The sequence below is a fragment of the Parambassis ranga genome, chromosome 3 (assembly GCF_900634625.1).
Source record: "Parambassis ranga chromosome 3, fParRan2.1, whole genome shotgun sequence".
NCBI lineage: Eukaryota > Metazoa > Chordata > Actinopteri > Ambassidae > Parambassis > Parambassis ranga.
Window position 1 is genome coordinate 19,277,025 of NC_041024.1, and position 20,185 is coordinate 19,297,209.

At 41.8% G+C, this 20,185-nt stretch overlaps 2 protein-coding genes across 5 annotated transcripts in view; one reads left to right on the forward strand and one right to left on the reverse strand.

The window, feature by feature from the left end:
- The window catches only part of nfatc3a (nuclear factor of activated T cells 3a), a 48,287-nt gene extending 45,252 nt beyond the window's left edge, over positions 1 to 3,035 (forward strand). For both annotated transcript variants that reach the window (XM_028401020.1, XM_028401021.1), the window contains exon 10: positions 169 to 3,035. In XM_028401020.1, coding sequence (XP_028256821.1) covers positions 169 to 245 — 77 coding nt within the window. In that variant the 3' untranslated portion in view covers positions 246 to 3,035. The remainder of the gene's footprint in view (positions 1 to 168) is intronic.
- A 629-nt stretch (positions 3,036 to 3,664) lies between these two features.
- esrp2 (epithelial splicing regulatory protein 2) lies at positions 3,665 to 19,673 on the reverse strand. Of its 3 annotated transcripts, XM_028401606.1 has the most exons (17): positions 19,422 to 19,673; positions 19,104 to 19,256; positions 18,524 to 18,652; positions 13,650 to 13,763; positions 13,363 to 13,477; positions 13,120 to 13,215; positions 12,572 to 12,626; positions 11,965 to 12,075; positions 11,663 to 11,795; positions 11,476 to 11,518; positions 9,917 to 10,218; positions 9,084 to 9,317; positions 8,767 to 8,965; positions 7,719 to 7,923; positions 7,413 to 7,611; positions 6,244 to 6,344; positions 3,665 to 5,088 (listed from the first exon to the last, which is right to left on the reverse strand). In XM_028401606.1, exons 1-16 carry the CDS (start codon positions 19,656 to 19,658, stop codon positions 6,258 to 6,260), a joined length of 2,412 nt encoding a protein of 803 aa, XP_028257407.1. In that variant the 5' UTR covers positions 19,659 to 19,673; the 3' UTR covers positions 3,665 to 5,088; positions 6,244 to 6,257. The 3 variants fall into 3 exon arrangements, with proteins under 3 accessions (XP_028257407.1, XP_028257408.1, XP_028257409.1); XM_028401607.1 differs by lacking the exon at positions 19,104 to 19,256; XM_028401608.1 differs by lacking the exon at positions 6,244 to 6,344.
- Between the last annotated feature and the right edge of the window lie 512 nt (positions 19,674 to 20,185).

The window sequence follows — 20,185 nt, forward strand, 5'->3', positions numbered from 1 at the left end:
TCTGCAAGTCTGCTTGAGTTTTTCCACTTTGAGCTTTTGGCAGGTTGAGTTTGGAATTTAAAGTCTGGTGGAAGCAACTCAGTGGAACTCTGCTGCCCCCTGCTGGAAAAATAAAAAAAATTGTAACATATGGTTAACATTTTTTGTTTTTCTTGTCTTTCTCCACAGTAAATGAGATCATCGGGAGAGACATGTCCCAGTCCCCCAGCGCTCATGTTCCTCCATCAGCACACAGCCAGTCGTAGCTTGGTCTTTGCTGGCACATGCACCATCTCCCTCCAGCACTTAACCCTCACCTCCAACACCAGGCCCTAGTCCCGGTGGAAGAAGAGACAAAAATGTGGTCATAGACAGAAATCCTGTCCTCTGTTTAAACTATGCTGCTCTCCTCCTCGGAGACATAGATACAGAACAGAAAAGTGAGCAGAAGAAGCCGCGTGGAGTAAAAAACTTTCCTTTAGCTCTTCCTTGTTCGGAGCTGTCTGTAGTTCTCAGCTCTGTGTGCGATTGTCTGCACATGAGCCTTTAAAGCACCGCTGTCTTCCTGACCAATCAGCTCTCACCTCTGTGAATAAGAGGCAATACCACAATGTGTTGTGTGTTGTCATCACCCTCTCACCAGCATTGACCTTTGTGAATGAAGAATTCTTTGGACAAATAAGAAGAGACACTGAGTGCTGTCACAGGGAGCCGGAGCTGACTCTCAAACTTTTTAAAAGGCTGATTTTTAAAGTTACTCAGGCAACCATGTTAATAAACAAATTCCTTGTTTCCTTGAGTGAACATCAGACGAATGTGTGGCCCGATGAGACAGAAATTCCAATTGAAAGAGCCTGAGGTATCAGAATGTCCACTGAAAAGTGAAAAAGTGTCCATGCCCCCCCCCCCCCTTTTCCCCTCCTGATACAGGCGTTCAGGTCTGGAGTGCGGGTGGGGTGGGGGTGGCCTGGCAGGGAGAAGGAGTTCCTGTGGTGCTGGTCTTGGATCTGCAACCTGCAACATTCCACAGCTTTTTTGCAGCAGTGTAGATAATCTGTACATGAATCCCCGTCGCCACACTGACGCCCATCCTTCTTCTGTCTCCTCTCCTTCACGTCCTCTTCCTTAAATTGAACAAATGCCTTACTAACATTTAGCAGCTTTGAATGGTAGCTAAAGCTTTTTGTTGTCGTTTTTGCACAGCAGGCTTTGAGTTTGAGTTTTTTTTTGGGGGGGGGGGACAGACGTGCAGCTGGGACATATGACGATGATCCTGATAAACAAACAACGCATGTTGATGCCCGTTCTTTCTGTGTTACAGAGAAGTGTTTTCATTGGTCCACAGAGACAGAGCGTTCTGCTACTGAAATTTCTTTCTTCATGCAATAATCCCCCCAAATCTCCCAGGGTGCCTTTGTGTGCCTTCTCTTTCCTGTCAGCCATCAGCCATACCTCTAATGGTATGACAGCCTATAAGGCAACATGTACTGGGAAATAATCTGAAAGTATTTTATATAAAAATATGTCTATAAATTACATATATGTATTGTGTCCCCCTCCTTTAACACCCCCCCTTTCCTGTTTGCAACAATCAATGTTTGCTATTTACAATCAAAGACTTACCCGTTTCCAAAATGGCGTCTATATGTGATTTTTTTTACTCGGACAGATATGCAGTGCTGTTTGGCAGCAATAATACAAGCGTGTGTGTTTTCAGGCAGGTTATTTAGTCAGACACGATGTGGAAGTGAACACACACACACATTCTGCTTTGAAGTTTTCCATTGGCTTGTTATTTTTAATTTTTTTTTCCTTATGCTTGACAATGACGCTCCTGCATGTGAGAGCTGAGGAGTGTTGCTTACGACAGTTTAAAGTCAGTTTCCAGGTGAAAGTGATTCTGCTATGCACGGTTCTGCCTAATGCCTTTAAAAATGAGATTAAAAAAAAAAAAAGATAAAAAAATACCTTGATGCCTATAGAAGTAGACTATAGATTTGTGGTAGGTGCTTGATTGATACTGTTAGCATCCTGGAGTTGTCCATCAGCCAAACTGCCTTGTCGAAGGACGCAGTCAAGCATCTTAATAGGGGTGTGTGTGAGTGAGTGTGTGTGTGTGTGGATGGATGGCTGGTGTTTGTACCAAATATGCTGTACAGAAGAAAAAAAAAGAACATTTCTATTGTCCTATTTTCAACAACAGAAGCACACACATGTATTTAGGCTATGCAAACTACAGCAGCGGAAAATGTGAGATAAGATGTTAAATATGAGATTATAAACTACTTGTACAGTTGCTTATGAATTTCACACAGAAAAAAAATTAAGAGTATCATGTCACTATGTAAACTAACGTGATGCCTTAACTTGGTTTGAAAACCAGTTTGTCAGTGTGTCTGTATGCTGTTCTGGGTTGGTTCTTTAATTTTTGTATTTTTTTTTTCTTAGACTAAGACGTAAGTCTGTAACTATTCTTATTTGTTTTGTTTGTTTTTTTTTCCTGAGGGGCACACGGTGGACATTAAGGGTTGGGGTGGGAGATTTTTGCATATTAAGTTGGTTCTGCAGCTTGAGAGACTCGAGTCAACAACAAAAAAAAGAAGAAAAAGAAAGAAACAAAACCAGCATTGACAGTAAACTCTGGCTGCCGTCCTCTTCTGTCACAACCAAAGACCGAACAATCTGTTCCCATTTTACATGATAGCAAAGCAGCAGAGACTGTACAACTCTATTTTTGATACTTTGAAATGGATGTCATTCCTAAAAAGGTCGGGGACATGTATGAGTGTCTATATATATATAGATATATATAGAGATATATACATATATCTCTATATATATCTATATATAGTTTTGTAAAATAAAAGGGAAATACAGGTTTAGCTGATGTTTACCAAGCCTTGTATTGTTGTCATTTATTGTATATTTTGTATGTTAATTTTTTGTAATTTTTAAGACTGCAGTGCTTTTTTTGAAATTATTCAAAGGGAATAATACCTTGCATCATACTGTAGGCTCTAAAATAGTGTATGTCAATAAAACAGAAAACTCAGCCAGTGGTTGTCTTTGTGTCACTGTGTCCCCATCTCTCTTTATGCCTTGTATTTTCCTATTCAGCCTCAATTTATCAGCTTCTACATCAGAATACTAATCAGATGAGATAACATCAGCCATACAGTAACAATACCAGGCAGTGGTATACAGCGTATTAAAACAGAAAGAATAAGGTTGATATATCATTATTTACTGCTTTGCTGCAGCATAGCAAGTTTGAATCCATGAATCGATTGAATCCATGAGTTATATATTCTTATTTTCAGTCCCAATGGAAAGATAATGGAATGGCAAGATAAAATGATTGACAGCAGACCCTTTGACTGTGCCCCCAGGGTTAAATATGATAGTCCAGATGTTGTCAGGGCTGCTGTCGCTTCAGCCAATTTGTCTTTTTCCAAATTTGTCACACATACAGTTGTAAATATCACAATGTATATGGTGAAATGTTTGAGGTAAACATGGTAAACGAATCTCTTGTTTCATGACCTTTCTAAAGAACTTGATGATTGCTCATTCTAAACATGTGCAGGAATGCTTTGGGAAGTGATGTTTTCACAGAGGAGCATGAGATGATAGCAGTATCTCCAAACAGTAAAATCTAGCTTAAGAAAAACAACTGAAACACAGATCATTGTCAACATTTTAATCGTTTACCGCCTATACACAGATCTATATCCATGCAAGTCTCAAACTTGCAACAAAAGAAACAAATGTCTCCTCTGCCACCAGAGGTCGAGCTAGCCTCATCTGGGCCAGTATTGCACTCTGGGTAAAGATGAAAAACTAATGCCAGCTGTCATCAGACCCGTCACAGGAAAACTCATGCAGCTTCACACAGTACTCTGGATGTTAGCAGGAATCAAAGCATGCTACAGATTGGTTCTTATAAACTGGAAACTACAACAAAAGACATACAGTAGCTAAGGTCAATCAATATAAAAGACTGTCCTTTTACATTTAATAACACAAGCTCAGCTTTGTAAAGAAATGACATTAATAAAAATAGAATTTATTAACTTGCTACTTGTTAAAGACGCTCACTTTTTCAAGTCTTCGATTAGAGCAAAAAGAAATCTAGTGCGTGGAAAAAGTCTAAATGGGATGATGCTGTATGTCACATAAATGCTTTTCTTTTTTTACAGGGGGAAAAAAAAACTAATCAAGTTAGACATCGGGTGGTACACTGACTGGCACAGCTGTGGTGTCGTGTCGTATAAACTAGCAGTCCCTGAAGATTAAAGCCACTTTAATTCATGACGGTTAGAGTAGAGTTGTACAACAGTCCATGTCAGTCTGTATGGCTTCCGTTTCTCTTATCAATGACACCACTACACTGCTGGAGCCCTTCAAATAAAAAACATCGACCCTGCAGCTACACAGGAGTGTTTGCATAGAGCACAACAACAGTTCATTAACACAAAATCCTGCAGTGGTTAAGAGTGAAACTGTAGAAATGTGCAGGGAGATGGTGTGAAGGAGTCTGAACAGCCTCGGGCGTTTCAGGATGCTGTACATCTGTACAGAGTTTTAGGACACGTACACATATATACATACACAGAGGTTATTTAAATACACATGCATGTTTGGCTATGCTGAGCCACTGATATGGTCCACATCATATCTTCTCTGAAACCAGCCATTACAGAAAGTTCAAATGCACAGAAATTCTATACATGACATCCACAAAGTCATCTGCCCAACTTAAATATTTAGCCGCTTCATCTGTGGATGCTCAAACTCCAACAGTGGCTTTGGGAGTGTCAGTAACAGCAGTGTGAGATGGCTGTTAGAAACATCATGAAAAGGGGTGTTTTTGGGGGGGAGTACAGAGAGATTGATCCTCCTTCTCTGCTTAACTGAGGGCAGCAGAGAAAGATGGAGGGCTAGTGGTCAGTTACAGAAGACCAAGTGGACGGGCTGGCCATAGAAGGGCTGGTTGGAGCGCTCAGCTACAGCTTGCCTGGCAATCTCTTCACTGGGGAAGGTGATCAAGGCCTCACCACTGCATTGGCCACTGAAGTTATACAAGATGAGAATGGCGTCTGGCTGGAGCTGCAGAAACAGAGAAATAAAACACAACAAAATAAGTGTTTGATGTTCATGCACCTGCAGCATGACACCACCAGGGGGAACCCACACAGCTGAGGAGGAACAACGCAGCCTGAAAGACCAGCTCATCAAACCAGTTCAGTTAGAAAGCAAAAGAAAGGTTAATGTGCAGAGATTAGGAGAGTACAGGCTGTTCTCAGGGACACAAAACCCACACACATTAATTAGATGTTAGTTTGCATGCATTGGAATAATCTGCTTAAGACATGCAAATATGAGCAGTTGACTGATCACACTGATGAGCAACATGAATCACATGTCAGAGCATCAGAGAGCGACACGGTAAGTGGAGGACTGCTTTCAGGACAAAAGGCGTGCATAATGGAGCAGGGCTGGGTGGGACCAGGTTATTTAGTGCAGCACTGAATAAAGACTCATTTAACTGTTGGTAAGTCGAATCTACATTTTCTGCTTCTTCTAATGTCTTTGCTCCATTAAGTGAGAAGGACTTTTGGCAGGGTAGTATACCACTTAATCACTTCTGAAAAGCTAAGTGGTTTGTAAAGCCTTCTCTACTCCCCAAGGAAAACTGTACAGGCTGCTTTCACCATCACTGCCGAACATCTCCACTAAGAGACTGCAGGCTCTTCATCCAGCACATGAAACTCCAGCTCGGGTTGTTAGTGAGTGCACTTGTGTTTGGTCTGCTGTTTTTGCCATATGCAAAGTATATCAAAATGTTAGTCATTAAGAAATGCAGTGAAGTGACACATTCCTCCTTGGAAAACTTGTTGCAGTCTTGTAATTATGAAAGGAAAGACATGAGTTATGAGACAGAGCGCTTAGAGTAGTCGGGTTGGGTTGTGAGCCTGATGAAACTTATCCCTTAAGCACAAAAGTGGTGATTTGAAGGTTTATAACTCGTATCAATGCTCATATCGAATTAAAACACGTCCCTAAATATTAGCACATTTTTAAATCTTTTAATCAAACCTTAAGATAAACTCTAAATGGTTACGTTTGGCTTTGATATTGGGACCAGCAAATCACCACTTCAGCACTTTACTGGGATTGTCAACAGACAGAACACATGAGTGCCATTCAAGTGTAGAAGGCCCCTTCTCTCCACTGCTGGTCTGGACTGGAGACTCTTCTTACCTTGGGGTGAGTCCCTAAAGACAGAGCCATTCTTTGGGCTGAATCAGACTCCTGGCCTGTTCGCTCATCTGAACCACGCCGCTGTACTCGTCAGGGGCGTACTACAGATAGCATGATAATGAACACAATCAGGGAGGGTGGCCTACACATCGATTCACACATGACAGTACACCGTTTTTTTTTTTGTTTTTTTTTTTTTTAAGATACAAGCAAGATGCAGGTGTACACACTCTGAAAATAAAATGCTGAAATGTTTTCCAAGGAAGAACACAAACACACGCTCACACTCCAACCACGGGTTGAACAGGATTCATTTGAATTATACAGTGATTAAACATGGTAATTGTGTGGTAAAGGACACCGGTGCTGGTGTGGGAACAGTCTTCTCACCCAGGGTGAGTGTGAGAGACGCTACTGCAGCCAGAAAATCACACTCACTCAATTACAGGATACAGTTACAGTAGTTCAGCCAACAGTCAGAACTGCAGCCTGCTCTCTCTCTCTCTCTCTCTCTCTCAAACACAGTATACACTTTGGGCTTCCATGTCTTCAGTGTACAGCTCAAAACATTTGAGTGTGATATTTACCTATACACATACACCCATGAATGGTGTTTAACCAGTTTTAAATGACATGAACCATAAAGTACAAAAGCAAACTCAAAATTTGTCACACAACAACAACACAACCCTTCCACCTCAAACACCGCCCCCTCCCTTGAACACTGTCCAAAGCCACACCTGTCAAATGTTCATACCTGCTTTAGGGGACTTGGGCTGGCAGCAATAAATATGGGAGGCACGCAGGAGGAGGAGGCAGAAGAGGAGGAGAGCACAAGTGTTCACATGTCCCTTAATTGTGTGTGTTTTGTGATAAAAAAAGCACCAACAGATATATGCTCAGTGGTCCAACAGGTAGAAACCTACCATATAGGACCTGCACACTGTGGGAACAGTTCTGAATGACCCCAACACTAAAAGAAACACTGACCATCATCATCCTGGTCAGCATATAAAACATCAACTAGTGCTACAAACGTTCAGCCCTGTGCCGGTGTCTTAGGAACGAAGGTTCAACTAAAAGTCTGTGAGCAATTTACAGTTTATTCAGTCACAAACTACACCTGGAACAGTAAGCTAGTGCGGCATGTAAGTGCTACATGTACTGACCTGATATCCTTGGAAGAAGCTGAGGACATCTTTGACTCCAGTGTTGTAGGGCAGACCCTGCATCCTGACCAGGGCACCAGGCTGCGGCAGCACAGGAGAGCCAGCGGCTGCGGCAGGATGGGGCTGAGCTGCAACGGCTGCTGCCACTGCTCCAGGTGGAGCTGCAAAGTAGCTGACTGTGGATGGAGATACTGGGGGGCTGGCGAATGAACAAAACAGACAAGAAAAAGAAACAAGATGTTAAAAAAGAGATCAAAGAAAAAAAACACATGTGGTGTGGTCATGTGGTACTGACGCTGCACTGACCTGGGATAGTAAGCCGTGTAGTTCATGTTCATGTTCATATAGAGATGAGGCTGAGGGGGGTAGTAGGCCAGAGTGTGAGCGGGGCTGTGTGTAGCGGTCTGAGGAGGTCTGGGAGCAGCCAGCAGGGGGGGCTGGTAGAGAGCAGCCTCAGAGAGAATGGTGGGTGGAGTGGGGAAGGCGGCATAGGCTGTGGGGGGAGACAGACCTACAGAAAAAGACAAAGATGATGAAGATCAGATTATTGCACATCATTATGACTGGAGTTTACCTTTGACCTTTGGTTATTGTTTTCATTACATTCATTAGATGACACACAATTAGACAAAGAGACTGATTCTTCCTCCATATCAAACTCTTTTGTACACCAGAGCAGTTTATGCTTTTGATGCTCTACAGGCTGCAACACATGCAAATATACAGACATGATGGATGTATTTACATACAAACAGCCGCTATTTGTGTGAGGCTGTGGGCAGTTGTGGTCTCCCTCAGTGCCAACCAGGCAGAACGGTGACAACACTGATGACTTTGTGGAGGCCTGTGTGTAGGGTCACTAACATGTACAGAGACATGATCAATTCTAAATATTTAAAATAAGGGTTGAAAAAGCAAAAAGGTACGACCAACTTTATCAGGAAATTACTGTACAAAAACTTAAAATATGTAGATCAATGATCATCTCAGAGAAATACACACCAATCTAATCTCTAAGAGCAAAGACAGATATGAGCACTAATCGAGCAAAGTACATTGCAAGAGTCGCACTAACCCCAGTTCCAACTTACAGCAGAGTTTTATAGCAGTTTCTACAAAATACCAGCAAGTTATAATGCAGTAAAATCCCTAATAACCGTCTAAAATACAAACCTTAATTTGGAAATTTCATGTGACTTTCTTTACCTCCGACTGCTTTGTTTAGTTCAGGCTGTTGCATGTTCATTGTTTTCACAGTTAAGTCAGCTTGTGGGACCTGCTGCCATCCTAAAAGCGCTGCTTTTAAACACACTGAAAACATCCAATGAAGGCCAATTGTTGGGAGTCAACTCACAGGGAAGTTTGCAGGGCGGGGGAGAAAGACCACTGCGGTTCAAGGTTCCTCCCATCAGGACGATGCTCATCTCCTCTGTGGAGCACTGAAAGACCTCAACGTACCGGTCCTTCATTGTCTTTTTGTGGCATTTTTGGGCTACCATGAATGCCTTGTCAGGTGACTTCATCTGGATGAAGGCATCTCCAGAGGGCCGCCCCTGCACAGAGAGAAAAAATGAGTCTCAGTATCATAGCATCGCATTATAAAGTGAGTAAGTGGGTGGATAACATTACATGCAGATGTGTGTCTGACCCCCCAGTTTTCATCAGTCTCACCTGTTGGTTGAGGACCATGTGAACTCCATGGGGCTTGATGTCAACAGTGTGCTCTCCCATGAACTCTAGGATATCTTCAATGCCAGCAGTGTAGGGCAGACCGCGGAGGCGTACACAGTCGCGAGAGCTGCTGGCTGCTGGTAGGAAGGGAGGAGTTGCGAGGACTGGAACAGGCACGATAGGTGAAGGAGGTAGTGTGGAGATCAGAGGTGTGGACATATAGCGGTTCAGGACCTAGACAAAACAATTAAGATAAAGTCTCCCTTAATAAATGGATGACAACATTGATTTTGCATCATTCTGCACAGAGAAACTTCAGTAGTGATGTGAAATGTTCTACTGCAAACATTTTTAAAGTACATACAATATAAAATTCAAGACTAGTTACATCACTTTCCTCATCAACACATTGTTGATGTTTAAATTATTCATCATCCATGAACTTATTTATGCCTCAAATGTTTAGTCCTGTTGTCATGGTATCACTTTTTGGGAAACAGTTGTCTTGACAGTAAAGCAGATGGATCTCAGGCTCAGCCTTTATTACAACATATCCAAATGCATTGATTTGGCTATATTATGTATTTATTACAACTCATGTGCAAATAGTACTATAAATAATGTAAATAATAACGCCAAGACAACACTGCCATGTTTGTGTCCAAAACAGAAAACCACAGCAACAACTTCCCGCTTCCCATTTCCACTCTTACCATCACATTTCTGAAATTACACAACACAAACCTATATTAAACAATTCTCAGTGGCCTGCTTTCTTTCTTACTATACTTCTCTGAAGCCGTATGGAAGCCTATTCAAATAAAAGCATTCACCTGTTGCACTTCAGCCGCAGTGCTCCGAAACAATTCGATATAACGTTTCCCCAGGATCTGCTTGTGCTTCTTTAAGGCGTTCTGGGCGTACTCTTCACAGGAGAAAAGCACAAAGGCATCGCCAGTGGGCCGTCCGTCAGGGTACTTGACAAAGAGCAGACCCTCACCACCATCTGTAACAGGGCTCTCGGGACCAAGGAAGGACAGCACTTCCTGAGGTGTGGCAGTGAATGGCAACCCCCGCATACGGATAATCACCTGGTTCTCCTTGGACAGGAACTGGGACACCTCATTAGATGTACCTAGTGACAAAAGACAGACATGAATGAACATTCAGCATCCTAAGCTCTGGCACAGTCTGTCTCAGAGAAAACTTCATCTTTTTAAATAATGAACCTTTTTTCTTCTATTATCAGAGCATTCAGATTGTTGGTGATGGGGTATTCATTCATATTGTCATATCAGTAAACATAACCAACACTATTATTTTATACTGCTCTGTCACACTGGCTGTGACTTGTACACAGGCACATTCAGCTGGACTGTGTCAGATTTTTCATCGAGCTTTATTCACTGACCAGCGTTACACTCTCACTAGTACTTTTCTAAGTTTTCGAATTAATTTTGTTTGTTTACAATATGTTCACATCCTAAAGTCCCAGAATTACATCAGCTTGTTAAGGATGCTTGTTTGAAAATACAACAATGTAAACTGCAATACCACATCAAAAAACAGGTTTTTTTTATTCATACACTACTTGTCATCCTATGATCAAAATGAACACTCAAGTTAAAACGTAGTCTGAATGAAAATCAAAGAATTCTTCAGACTGTAGAACCAAACCAGCCATGAAGCTGCCCCATACACAAAACATCCTGTTCATTTGTTTATACGTTTACTGCTTTCATTTCTGTTGATTAATTGAAATCTTGTCTGTTTGAAATATTTGCCTAAAGTCCAGTGTGCTATCAATCTGTATTGATCCCAACATATCTGACTAAAGTCCAGAGTCTGACTAGCAGCCACTGTAAGTTATCTGCTGCGAATGACTATGTTTCTTTGTGTCCTATCTCTGTCCTGTGTTACTGCTGGCTGCAGCTCAATGGACCAGAGGCCCCAGGCCCTGCCTTTGTCTCTTCACACCCCCTTTGTATCAGCACTGAGTCAGTCCTTTCACCAGGCGTCAGCCCTCTTCCCCTCAGGGGAGAGGAGCGGGAAGCTGAACTGAACAGGTGAGCTGTTTTTGGCCCAGAGTGAAACTGGCCTCTGAGGGGATGGCCTACAGTAGAAAACAGGAGGCGAGGAAGGGATGGGGGCAATGGGGGGACGGACGCTCCTCACAAAGCGTCTTTTATTAGTCTGAGATAAGCTGTTCAGGAGTCACTGGGATGGGGCAAAGACACAGGTAACAGGAGAGAGAACCGGAGAGCAAAGGAGATCCCTTCTTTTACAGTCACCAAAGACCTGTACCTATACACATGTGGACTACTACCTCACTCCAACAGAAAGTCTTTCTCTATGAACACACACAGAATCAAGTAAGTATAGGAAATCTGACCTCCAGCAATCTTAATGAATTCTTCTCCTGTTGCCTTGTAGACCTGAAAAAGATGAGGAAAACTTTTAGTCATGAGATGAGTTTATTTCATGCAGGCCACATACACTACATCCCTTCAAACAGAAACAGGCAATTCATACATATTTAATGCAATCAACAAAAAAAAATGCAGCTGTATGAAGCTAACCTCAATGTAGCGGGTGCCCATGTGGTGTTTGTGGCGCTCCAGAGCCAAGTCTCTGTGTTCTGAGTTGACAAAACGGACTAAGGCCTCACCGTTCCTCCGGCCCTGAGCATTGAGACAGAGGGCCACACCACCCCTGAAACAGAGCCCACATGTTCATGCAAAGGAATACAATCATGTAGATCTAAGAGTGGGCTTATTATCGTAGAATTTCTCCACCAATGTGATAACAAAATTTAAAAATCTTTTGATATATACGGCAGTAGCTGAACGTCTAATAACAACATGCATTAGATCAGACGTACTTGGCAATATTGAGGCCTTTAAAGAAGCGAGCGATGTCCTGGTCTGAGGACTGCCATGGAAGCCCCCGTGCTCTGATCACCGTCTCACTGTCTACTGGCTCTGTTTTACTGCTGCACAATCCACCATGTGGAGAAAGAACATCAATTACTGCAAATATTTAAATGCAATCCAGACAGGATTACAACTGAAAATCAGGGACATCTAGGGAAAAAAACAGCATTACTCTTTTCTTGTTTGAACAAATTGTCCACAGATTGTAGAGACAGAGGCCACTCACAGTAAGTGCTTAACACAGTAACACACTCCCATGATTAAATGTCAGGGGGTTGTCAAGGTGATAGGCTTTTGGCTGTCTGAGAACAGAAGGATTTGGTACTCTGCTACCAGATATCTAGGTAAGCACTTGATGGCAAAGTTGGACAGCTTTAATAACACAGTTGTGGCTTCCTTGTTGCTGTAATCAATGCTAAAAGCCTGAGGACTGAGGTCTGAATGGGGTTGAAGGAGGTCGTTGGTCTGTAAACAACACTGCTGGCTAAGCGCTGTGGCAAAAACAGTTGCAGAGATGTAGCAAGATAAATGTATGTAATAAATGTTTATACATACCATGTGCCAGAGTCTAACTTGAACTTCACCGTTTCAGCACAGGAAAACTTGTGATCTAAAAACATAATAAAAAAACACAGTTGTAAAGGTAAAATAATGTTCTCTCTTATAGAGTGAAGCAGTTCACTCTGCATTCATATCATTTATAACACCCAAAGATATGCTCAGCTGTTATTAAGTAGGCAAAGCCAGAGGGGGCTGTCACAGTCAAGATGAACAGTTTCTGATTAAAGGTTGATTTATGTGCACTTTATTATCATATCAGCAGTCATCTTACTTCTGGCCCACAGCTGTAAATTGCCTAATGGTGTATTAGAACATTTAAAACTATTTAAACACACAACATTTAAGATCCAACTAAAATGAAAAATGCCATACAAATACCACATTACCATCACATGATTTACTGAGGAGCTAGTCATAGAACTGTATAAGAGCAGCATAAGTCATTTCATTTCTCCTTCTGTGGGCCAGTTTTTCTGTTTCTAACAGCGCCAAGGGAGACAGGCAGCATGTTATTTTAGGTAGAATGACTGGTGATTACTTACTGTAGGGCTCAGCCAGGATGCACAGTGTCAGCTGCACTATGCTCCTCACCTCCCTCACCCCCAGCAATGGCTCTGACACAGCTGGAAGGCCAACATCTGCATGCAAAGTTAAGACCATTGCCTAGTATACGCTGTAACGTTTTCCTACACCTTCAGGTTTTCTGCTTGAAGGATTTATTGGTAATTCTGCAATTGCCATTTTGATTATGTCAAATGTTTAAATTTCAAGCTAGCAAAGGATACATTCCAGCATGGAGTGGAGTGTGAGCTTCTGCACAGGTCCGGCATTTGGGCAGCATTTGTGAAACTCTTTTCTCACGTCCACAAATGAAAAGAAACATTCAGGTAGAACAAGATTCTGGACAAGAAGAAACAAAAAGGAAATGACTGAGTGTGGCAATATAACAGCAAGGAAATCTTTAAGGAATAATGACTGTGTTAGGAAGATACTGAACATAGAACTGCAAAAGGTAAGAGCATATGAGTTCACTGATATGGACATGTGCCTGTCATAAACAGGTGTATTTCACCTTTTTGGAAGCTTCGGGGTGGAGGGCCTGTCGAATGACTAGAGGGCTGTTCACACAAAGTGTGTAAGAGCTCCTACCAAGGCATTTTACTTCTGATGACACCGACTGCTGGAACTGCAGAGTAAAACAGAAAAAAAGAGAAGACAAGAATATTAATGCACAGGAAGAAATTTAGTGTTAATTAACCAGCATTTTGTGATGTTATAATAATCTGTCTTCCACTATGTAAAGAAAGAACATGAAAGGTGACGTTAACTGTAAAGACAGAAAAGTGAAGGTGGTGGTTGTGTTCAGAATTTTGGCTGTTCTCATTAGGAGCAAGGCTCGTCTAACAGGTTTTAGTGTTTGCAGAGTGAGGGAGGGAGCAGACAAAGGAGAGGAATGATCACACCACTAATCACAAGGATCAGAGCTGTCTCTTTGCACAACCAACAGTCCCAGCCAGAGACGGTGACAAAACAACCTATACGAGTCAAACCGGCCTGTCCCCACTAGGAGTAAACTTCTATGTCTACAACAAACATGTCCTAAATACCAGCACCTCCCACATATGCTTGCTTATTTATATCTACCACATACAATGAGCCTCATTTCTTATGTTGTGTCAACCTGTAGTGGTCAAAAACTAACTGCAAACAAAGGCCACCAATGCGTCGTATCAATCTGCACTGTAGCTCAGGACATTTAAAACAAGTGTTGGCAAATAGTTGTTTGTTCCACCAAATTACAGGAAAAATGTCTGAGACTATTCATTGAGGGCCAACTCTTAACATCTTCACCTTAATGTGTGGGGGGGACACATCCATTTGCACATCACGTGCCATTACCCACTTCATAAAGTTTTAAATTTTCTCTGTATGAGCAGGTCGACATCTGGATATAGGACCACCTTAAACTCACATGGCCACTGGCTATGTATGACAGACCGTTAGACAGTGAGACAGTATTATAGAGGTGCCTGTTGGGACATGCACGTTTTAACAGTCAGAGAGAAGTGCAGGGCTATTTGGCAGTATAACCACCTACAACAGAACAAGTGCTTCAGGGTTAGATTAAGGGGGGAGGTTTAAGGATGGCTGGACACGAGACACACCAAAGAAGAAGCAGCTTGCTTACTTGCAGTGGGCCCCATGAATGTCTTGCAAAAGAATTTTGCAGGATTTTTATTCTGTGCAACTTGTGATTGTAAATTTTGACACTTACCACTTTGTGTAAACATAAATCCCTGGTACATTGTGTAACTGTTTGCACAGCCCTTTTTTAAAAGGCACATCAAAGGTGTCTTGTAGGCGATGTGTGCCAATTCATCATATTTATTGTTGAGGATGTAAAACAAACACAGTCAACCCAATGTTAATCATGACACAATACAAAAACACACAGCTCACTGCTTTGAATTCCATTATTCAGTACGGATATATAGTGAGTCACAAGGGGGCATTTTTAAATGCATCCAGCTCAACACATTTGTCGTAAGAGTAAACAAAAACAACAACAAAAATCCTACACTATAACACTTCAGTGTTCCACAGATTACCCTACCAGCACAGTTAAAGCTCAGCCACAGTGCCCAATTTCATGTTTGCAGTGACAACAGTACTAATGTTTGTTCCTAGCTGTGCAGGCAGCTCCACCTTGGCCTAAAGCTGGATTACGGAGAGAAAAGCAAATGTCATAGGCGAGGTATCGACACACCCTGTACTCTTCACTTCAGTGACAAAAACCACAAATAAATTAAGCAAATAAAGTCCACAGAAGAAAAAATTCACATTTTTAACATACCAACAAGAGGCCAAACAAGGTCATTGTTCCTAAATAAATTTCATCTTCACTGGAAGTAATAGTCATTATTATTAACTGTAACCTCTGTGAAAGGAACAACATGCCAATAACCTACTTTGTTGTCAACTGTCATGTATTATTGCCACACTTGGCTCTACAGTCAAAAAGGGCTAATAAGTACCCATTTACGTGACAACCCATGATAATCCTATGATGTTGTTACCATCAGAAAACACATAACTTAGTTTAGCTGGATTTTTAAAATCCATATTTGTTGCTTTAGTATTTCAGGAATGACTTGTTACAAACTACTGCTTCAGTCTGTTCTGGAGGCGTTTTCACAGATGAGGGGGAGGAAATGGCCTTTGAACATGGTTCTATCAGAGTTTGTTCTTCAGTGTAGCTGGACTGTGTGTATGCAGAGGTGAGGTAAGGTGGTAGTGGCTGAAACAAACTCTGATAAGAGTCACAGGGAGTGTCAGGGCACAGCTTAAACATACACCACAGTGCATTTTGTCACACAAAAAAGGCAAATCCACAGAGAAAATAAACAGAATCTTGAAAGACACCCAGCATGATCGAGAGACACTTTAAAGAAGAGCTGCTATGAATTTATCATCAAAAGTTTGGTTAATACAAATGTCATCTCTTTATGCACCTTGGTGGATGTCTTTATAAGTGGGCAAGAGCCTAATCCAGCAGCAACATCTCAGGCTGCCATCTACAACAGTAAATAATAGTGAGTAGTTCTAGATCACCATAGTTTCAGTTTGTGTTTGTGAGTGTCTCAGTGTGCGAATTCTAACATCAGATGTATCTTCTCACAAGCTGCAACATGCTGTCAATGTCCCACATTGTTATCTATCATCATCATCATCAGAAAATAGTGAAAATCTAAATTACGTTTCTGACCAAAAATGAAATACCGGGTGATTTTGGTTTAGGCTACAGTGTAAGCCTCGAGTTTCATAGTGTTGAACATAAAAACTAGAAAAAAAAAAAAGAATCTTTTTTGAAGGGTAAGTAGGAAAGCGATCTCACTCGTATGACTGACTGCTGAAATTATATGAAAGCCCTTGCCATTTTGGGTTCTGAGAACTGGGCATCTGTTGGGACATTCCCATGCAGTTATCTTTCTGGCAGAGAAAGAGTGGGCAGAGCTAAAAATTTAACCGGCAGGTGCCGTTCAGATCTTCAAGAAATACAATTATCACTTACTGCCATGGAGTTTCAACAGATTGAAACAGCTTCTAAAGTATCCCTATTCACTGTAATGTAGGATCTTTACAGCACGTCAATCTGCGCTGCAGCACGTGACTTAAATATTCCATAAATACCATGCATGTACAGTTTAAAATTGCGAGTCTGTGTGCTGGGGAAAAATTATGCAAAACACACCAAGTCCCCGTTTAGGAAAACTATCATAGTAAAATAATTTCTGTTCAACAGAAGTTAAAGCATACATTTGAATAGTGGACAGCCTTTTCTTAGGCAGCACCAGCATTCAAGGTTACCAAACCATGCAGCCCTAAAAGCCATGTGTATTCTTCACAGAGTCCTGCAAACCTCCCCAGCCTTCTCTTTCTTAATAAATCTTTCACACGAAAAAAAAAAAAGCACTAGACATCCTATGGGGCTCTGACAGCACAGGTCAATACAACATACACACCAACCAGAGGTACCTGCTGCTACCCCTCTATCTTTGAATAGGTTGCAATGGGCCACCAGGTTTAAAATAAACAGCTGTGAGCAGCATGTTTAGAAGCTGCAGTTCCACACAATGTTTTCAACTACCTGGAGAATTTTCCTTTTTTCCCCCCGGTATCAACAAGGATAAATCTAATCTCAGACTGACCAATAGTGAGAGAAAGTAACATGTGAGACAAAGGTATGTAAAGAACAAACTGATTGGTTGGGTTAATATTTAAAGGTTCAGCATACAATCTAACCTAGAGTGGCTCAAGCTGAAGTCTTGCTTGATTTGTTTGGATGAGGCCTCAATGGCATCAACATTTAGCAGAAACTCTCAGGAACGGCTACGGTAATAATTGTGTGCTACATTCAGTACCAGTGCCAAAAAGATCTGGGAGGAATTTCAAGAACACAAACAAGGAAACTGAGCAAACTAACAGGACTAATATCAACACCAACACACATGTCCGGCATGATAATGAGAGGTTCCTAAACTATTAATTACTGGAGTGACAGGAAAGGTGCGTCCAGTGCAAACAAACACTATTGCAAGGCTGGCTGAAAAACATGTTTGGCAACATGAGCACTTTTGTCAAAACACACCTCTTAACTGGGAGGATCAAGAAAGCGAATTTCTTTCTTGGTCTTAAGGAACTGCCGCAACCAGGTGCGGCTGTGGATAAAGCCTGAGACCTGAAATCCTCCCCTCCTGTCTGTCCTGCAGCCTAAAACAAGAGGTGCGGTCCCAGGTAAACATTCCGCCTTCCAGATGTCAGCAGCAAGCATCAGGCTGAGACAAGACTAGACCTGCGACTGCTTATCTGCAGACACCCCGGGCGCTGCCCATCCTAGCTCCTGAACTTCTACCTACTGTCAGCATAGTTGAACTAAACCAATGACACATCTCAACCAGGTGGAAGACCAATTTTCAGAAAAGGTCATAAGGGAAATCTGACACTGCTCACATTACAGTACCTTACACTTAAATACCTACTTAGGCATGTCATGTCTCATCTCGCCGTGGGTAAAAACTGTCAGAGGAAAGTTTGCTTGGTTTAATCAGCTTATGGATTTCTCATCATGTACAGTTTTCTTACAAACCACTTCTACCTCCACTCACCTGTGCAATAACTGTTAATATGTAAACTGTTTTTTGATTCTATTGCATTCTATATTTTACTGGTAGTCTATTTTATAATGTATATATCTTTGCTGTCTGTATCTGCTGTTGCAAAAATGCAATTTCCCCATTGTGGGCCTAATAAAGGTTTCTTAATCTTAATCTTAATCTTAATCATGTAAGCAGCATCACTTGAGTGGCGGCAGAGAGATGTCATCCTAAAGGCCTACTATAATGTAAATGCGTTAAAGGGTTCCTATGGATAAGAAATGAACCTCACCTGTTGCAGAACTTTGTCCAGGGGCTCAGCATTGACCACGTCGTCCAGAGTCAACCCTGTCTCCTCTTTACACTGGTCTGTCAGCTCCAAATCGTCCGGCTTGACAAGACATTTGTGAAGCTTCCCAACCTGTGGAAGCAATTACGGTTTCATGGCGCAGAATATAGCGTGAGGGGAAAAAATGATAATTTAGCCCCCCACATCTTGTAAAAAAAAAAAAGTCAAACAATTGACAATGTAGTTGCAAAAAGCACTTAATTGTCAATAAAGAGTATATGGATATGTCCAGAAGCTGACATGCTAAACCAAAGAAGGTGTGTGTTTAGGTGAAACTACACCTCTCACCTGCTTGTTATTTTTTAGTCGCACACCTGTTAAAAGGTGAGCTAACAGAGAACTAATGTAGCGTTAGCTAGCAAAGCAGGCGGCAGCGGGCTACAGACGGCTACAGAGAGCACACCGTGTTGGTTTAAATGTCAAACATACTCTTCCACTTCAGGTAGACAACTATGCCACAAACACTGGGTACATAAGAAAACCGTACAACGAACGAACGAAAGGGGGTCAGAAAGGTCCGTACCTTTTTCTCATGTAGATCCACAATTTGCCACACCAAGAGAATTATTTCCCTCTCATCCGAACCCAGTTTACCCCCATTTGCACCAGCTGTTGCCCCAAAGAACACCACCAGAGTATCACTGTGCGAAGCCATCAGGGACCACAAGGGTAAAAACTACAATTAAAGCAAAGATTAAAATAAAAATAACACGGTTCACCTTTTTCCAAGTGATAAGAAGAACGAACAAAAGGGCTGGAAACTCAATTGAGATAAACGGAGAGAGAAAGAGGGGAGATTATGTTCAGAGGAGCCACGGAGGAGTTTGCGGTCAGACTCTACCTGTTGCAGTACTTGAGCGTGCTCTATCCAGAGATACTGGTTAAACTGGTAAAGAAGGGTGGAAATCCGTGTTTCCTTCACACGAACTCCATAACAAGCCCGGAGTTTTTTTCCTCTTTCTATTTTTTTCCTTGTTACCTGTGTGGCTCGGCCTCTGAGCGAGGGGGACTCCTGGAGTGATCCTCTATTGGCTGTTTTGCAAAGGTGAGGGCGGGACGCTGGGGCGAGATTTGTCATCTCATTGGTTGGCTCAGATGAATCAGGAAGTAGTCGAACAAAACAGGGCTGCTGGCTGCACTACCTCCATGAGGCATATCCTTATTACCAACTAATGTTTGACACTGACAGAGAGGAGTAAATGAGCAAAGATACACAGAGATACACCACAATGAACCGCTGCAGCCTTCTATTGTGTGAAAGATTGTTTTTTAAAAAGTTTATTATATTTTAATAAAATAGATTTGCTTTCTGAAACTGAAAATTTACTTTTTTATAACTTTTTTTTCACTGCAATCCTAAGCAACTCACATTTTTAATGATGCACAATCATGCAGATCCTCATTGTTCTGTATTTTGTGTTGTTTTGTTTTTAAGATAACCTGCAACATCATCACCTGTTCCCAGCATGCAGTGTTTTGCTGCTCCTAACACTGCTTTTCTGCTCACTATGAGTCAGCAGACAGGAGAGAAAACATGGCTTTTTGTCAGTCCATCTCCAGTCAGACCCCCAACCTCAAGAGTAATTCCTCATGTCTCCTTCCCTG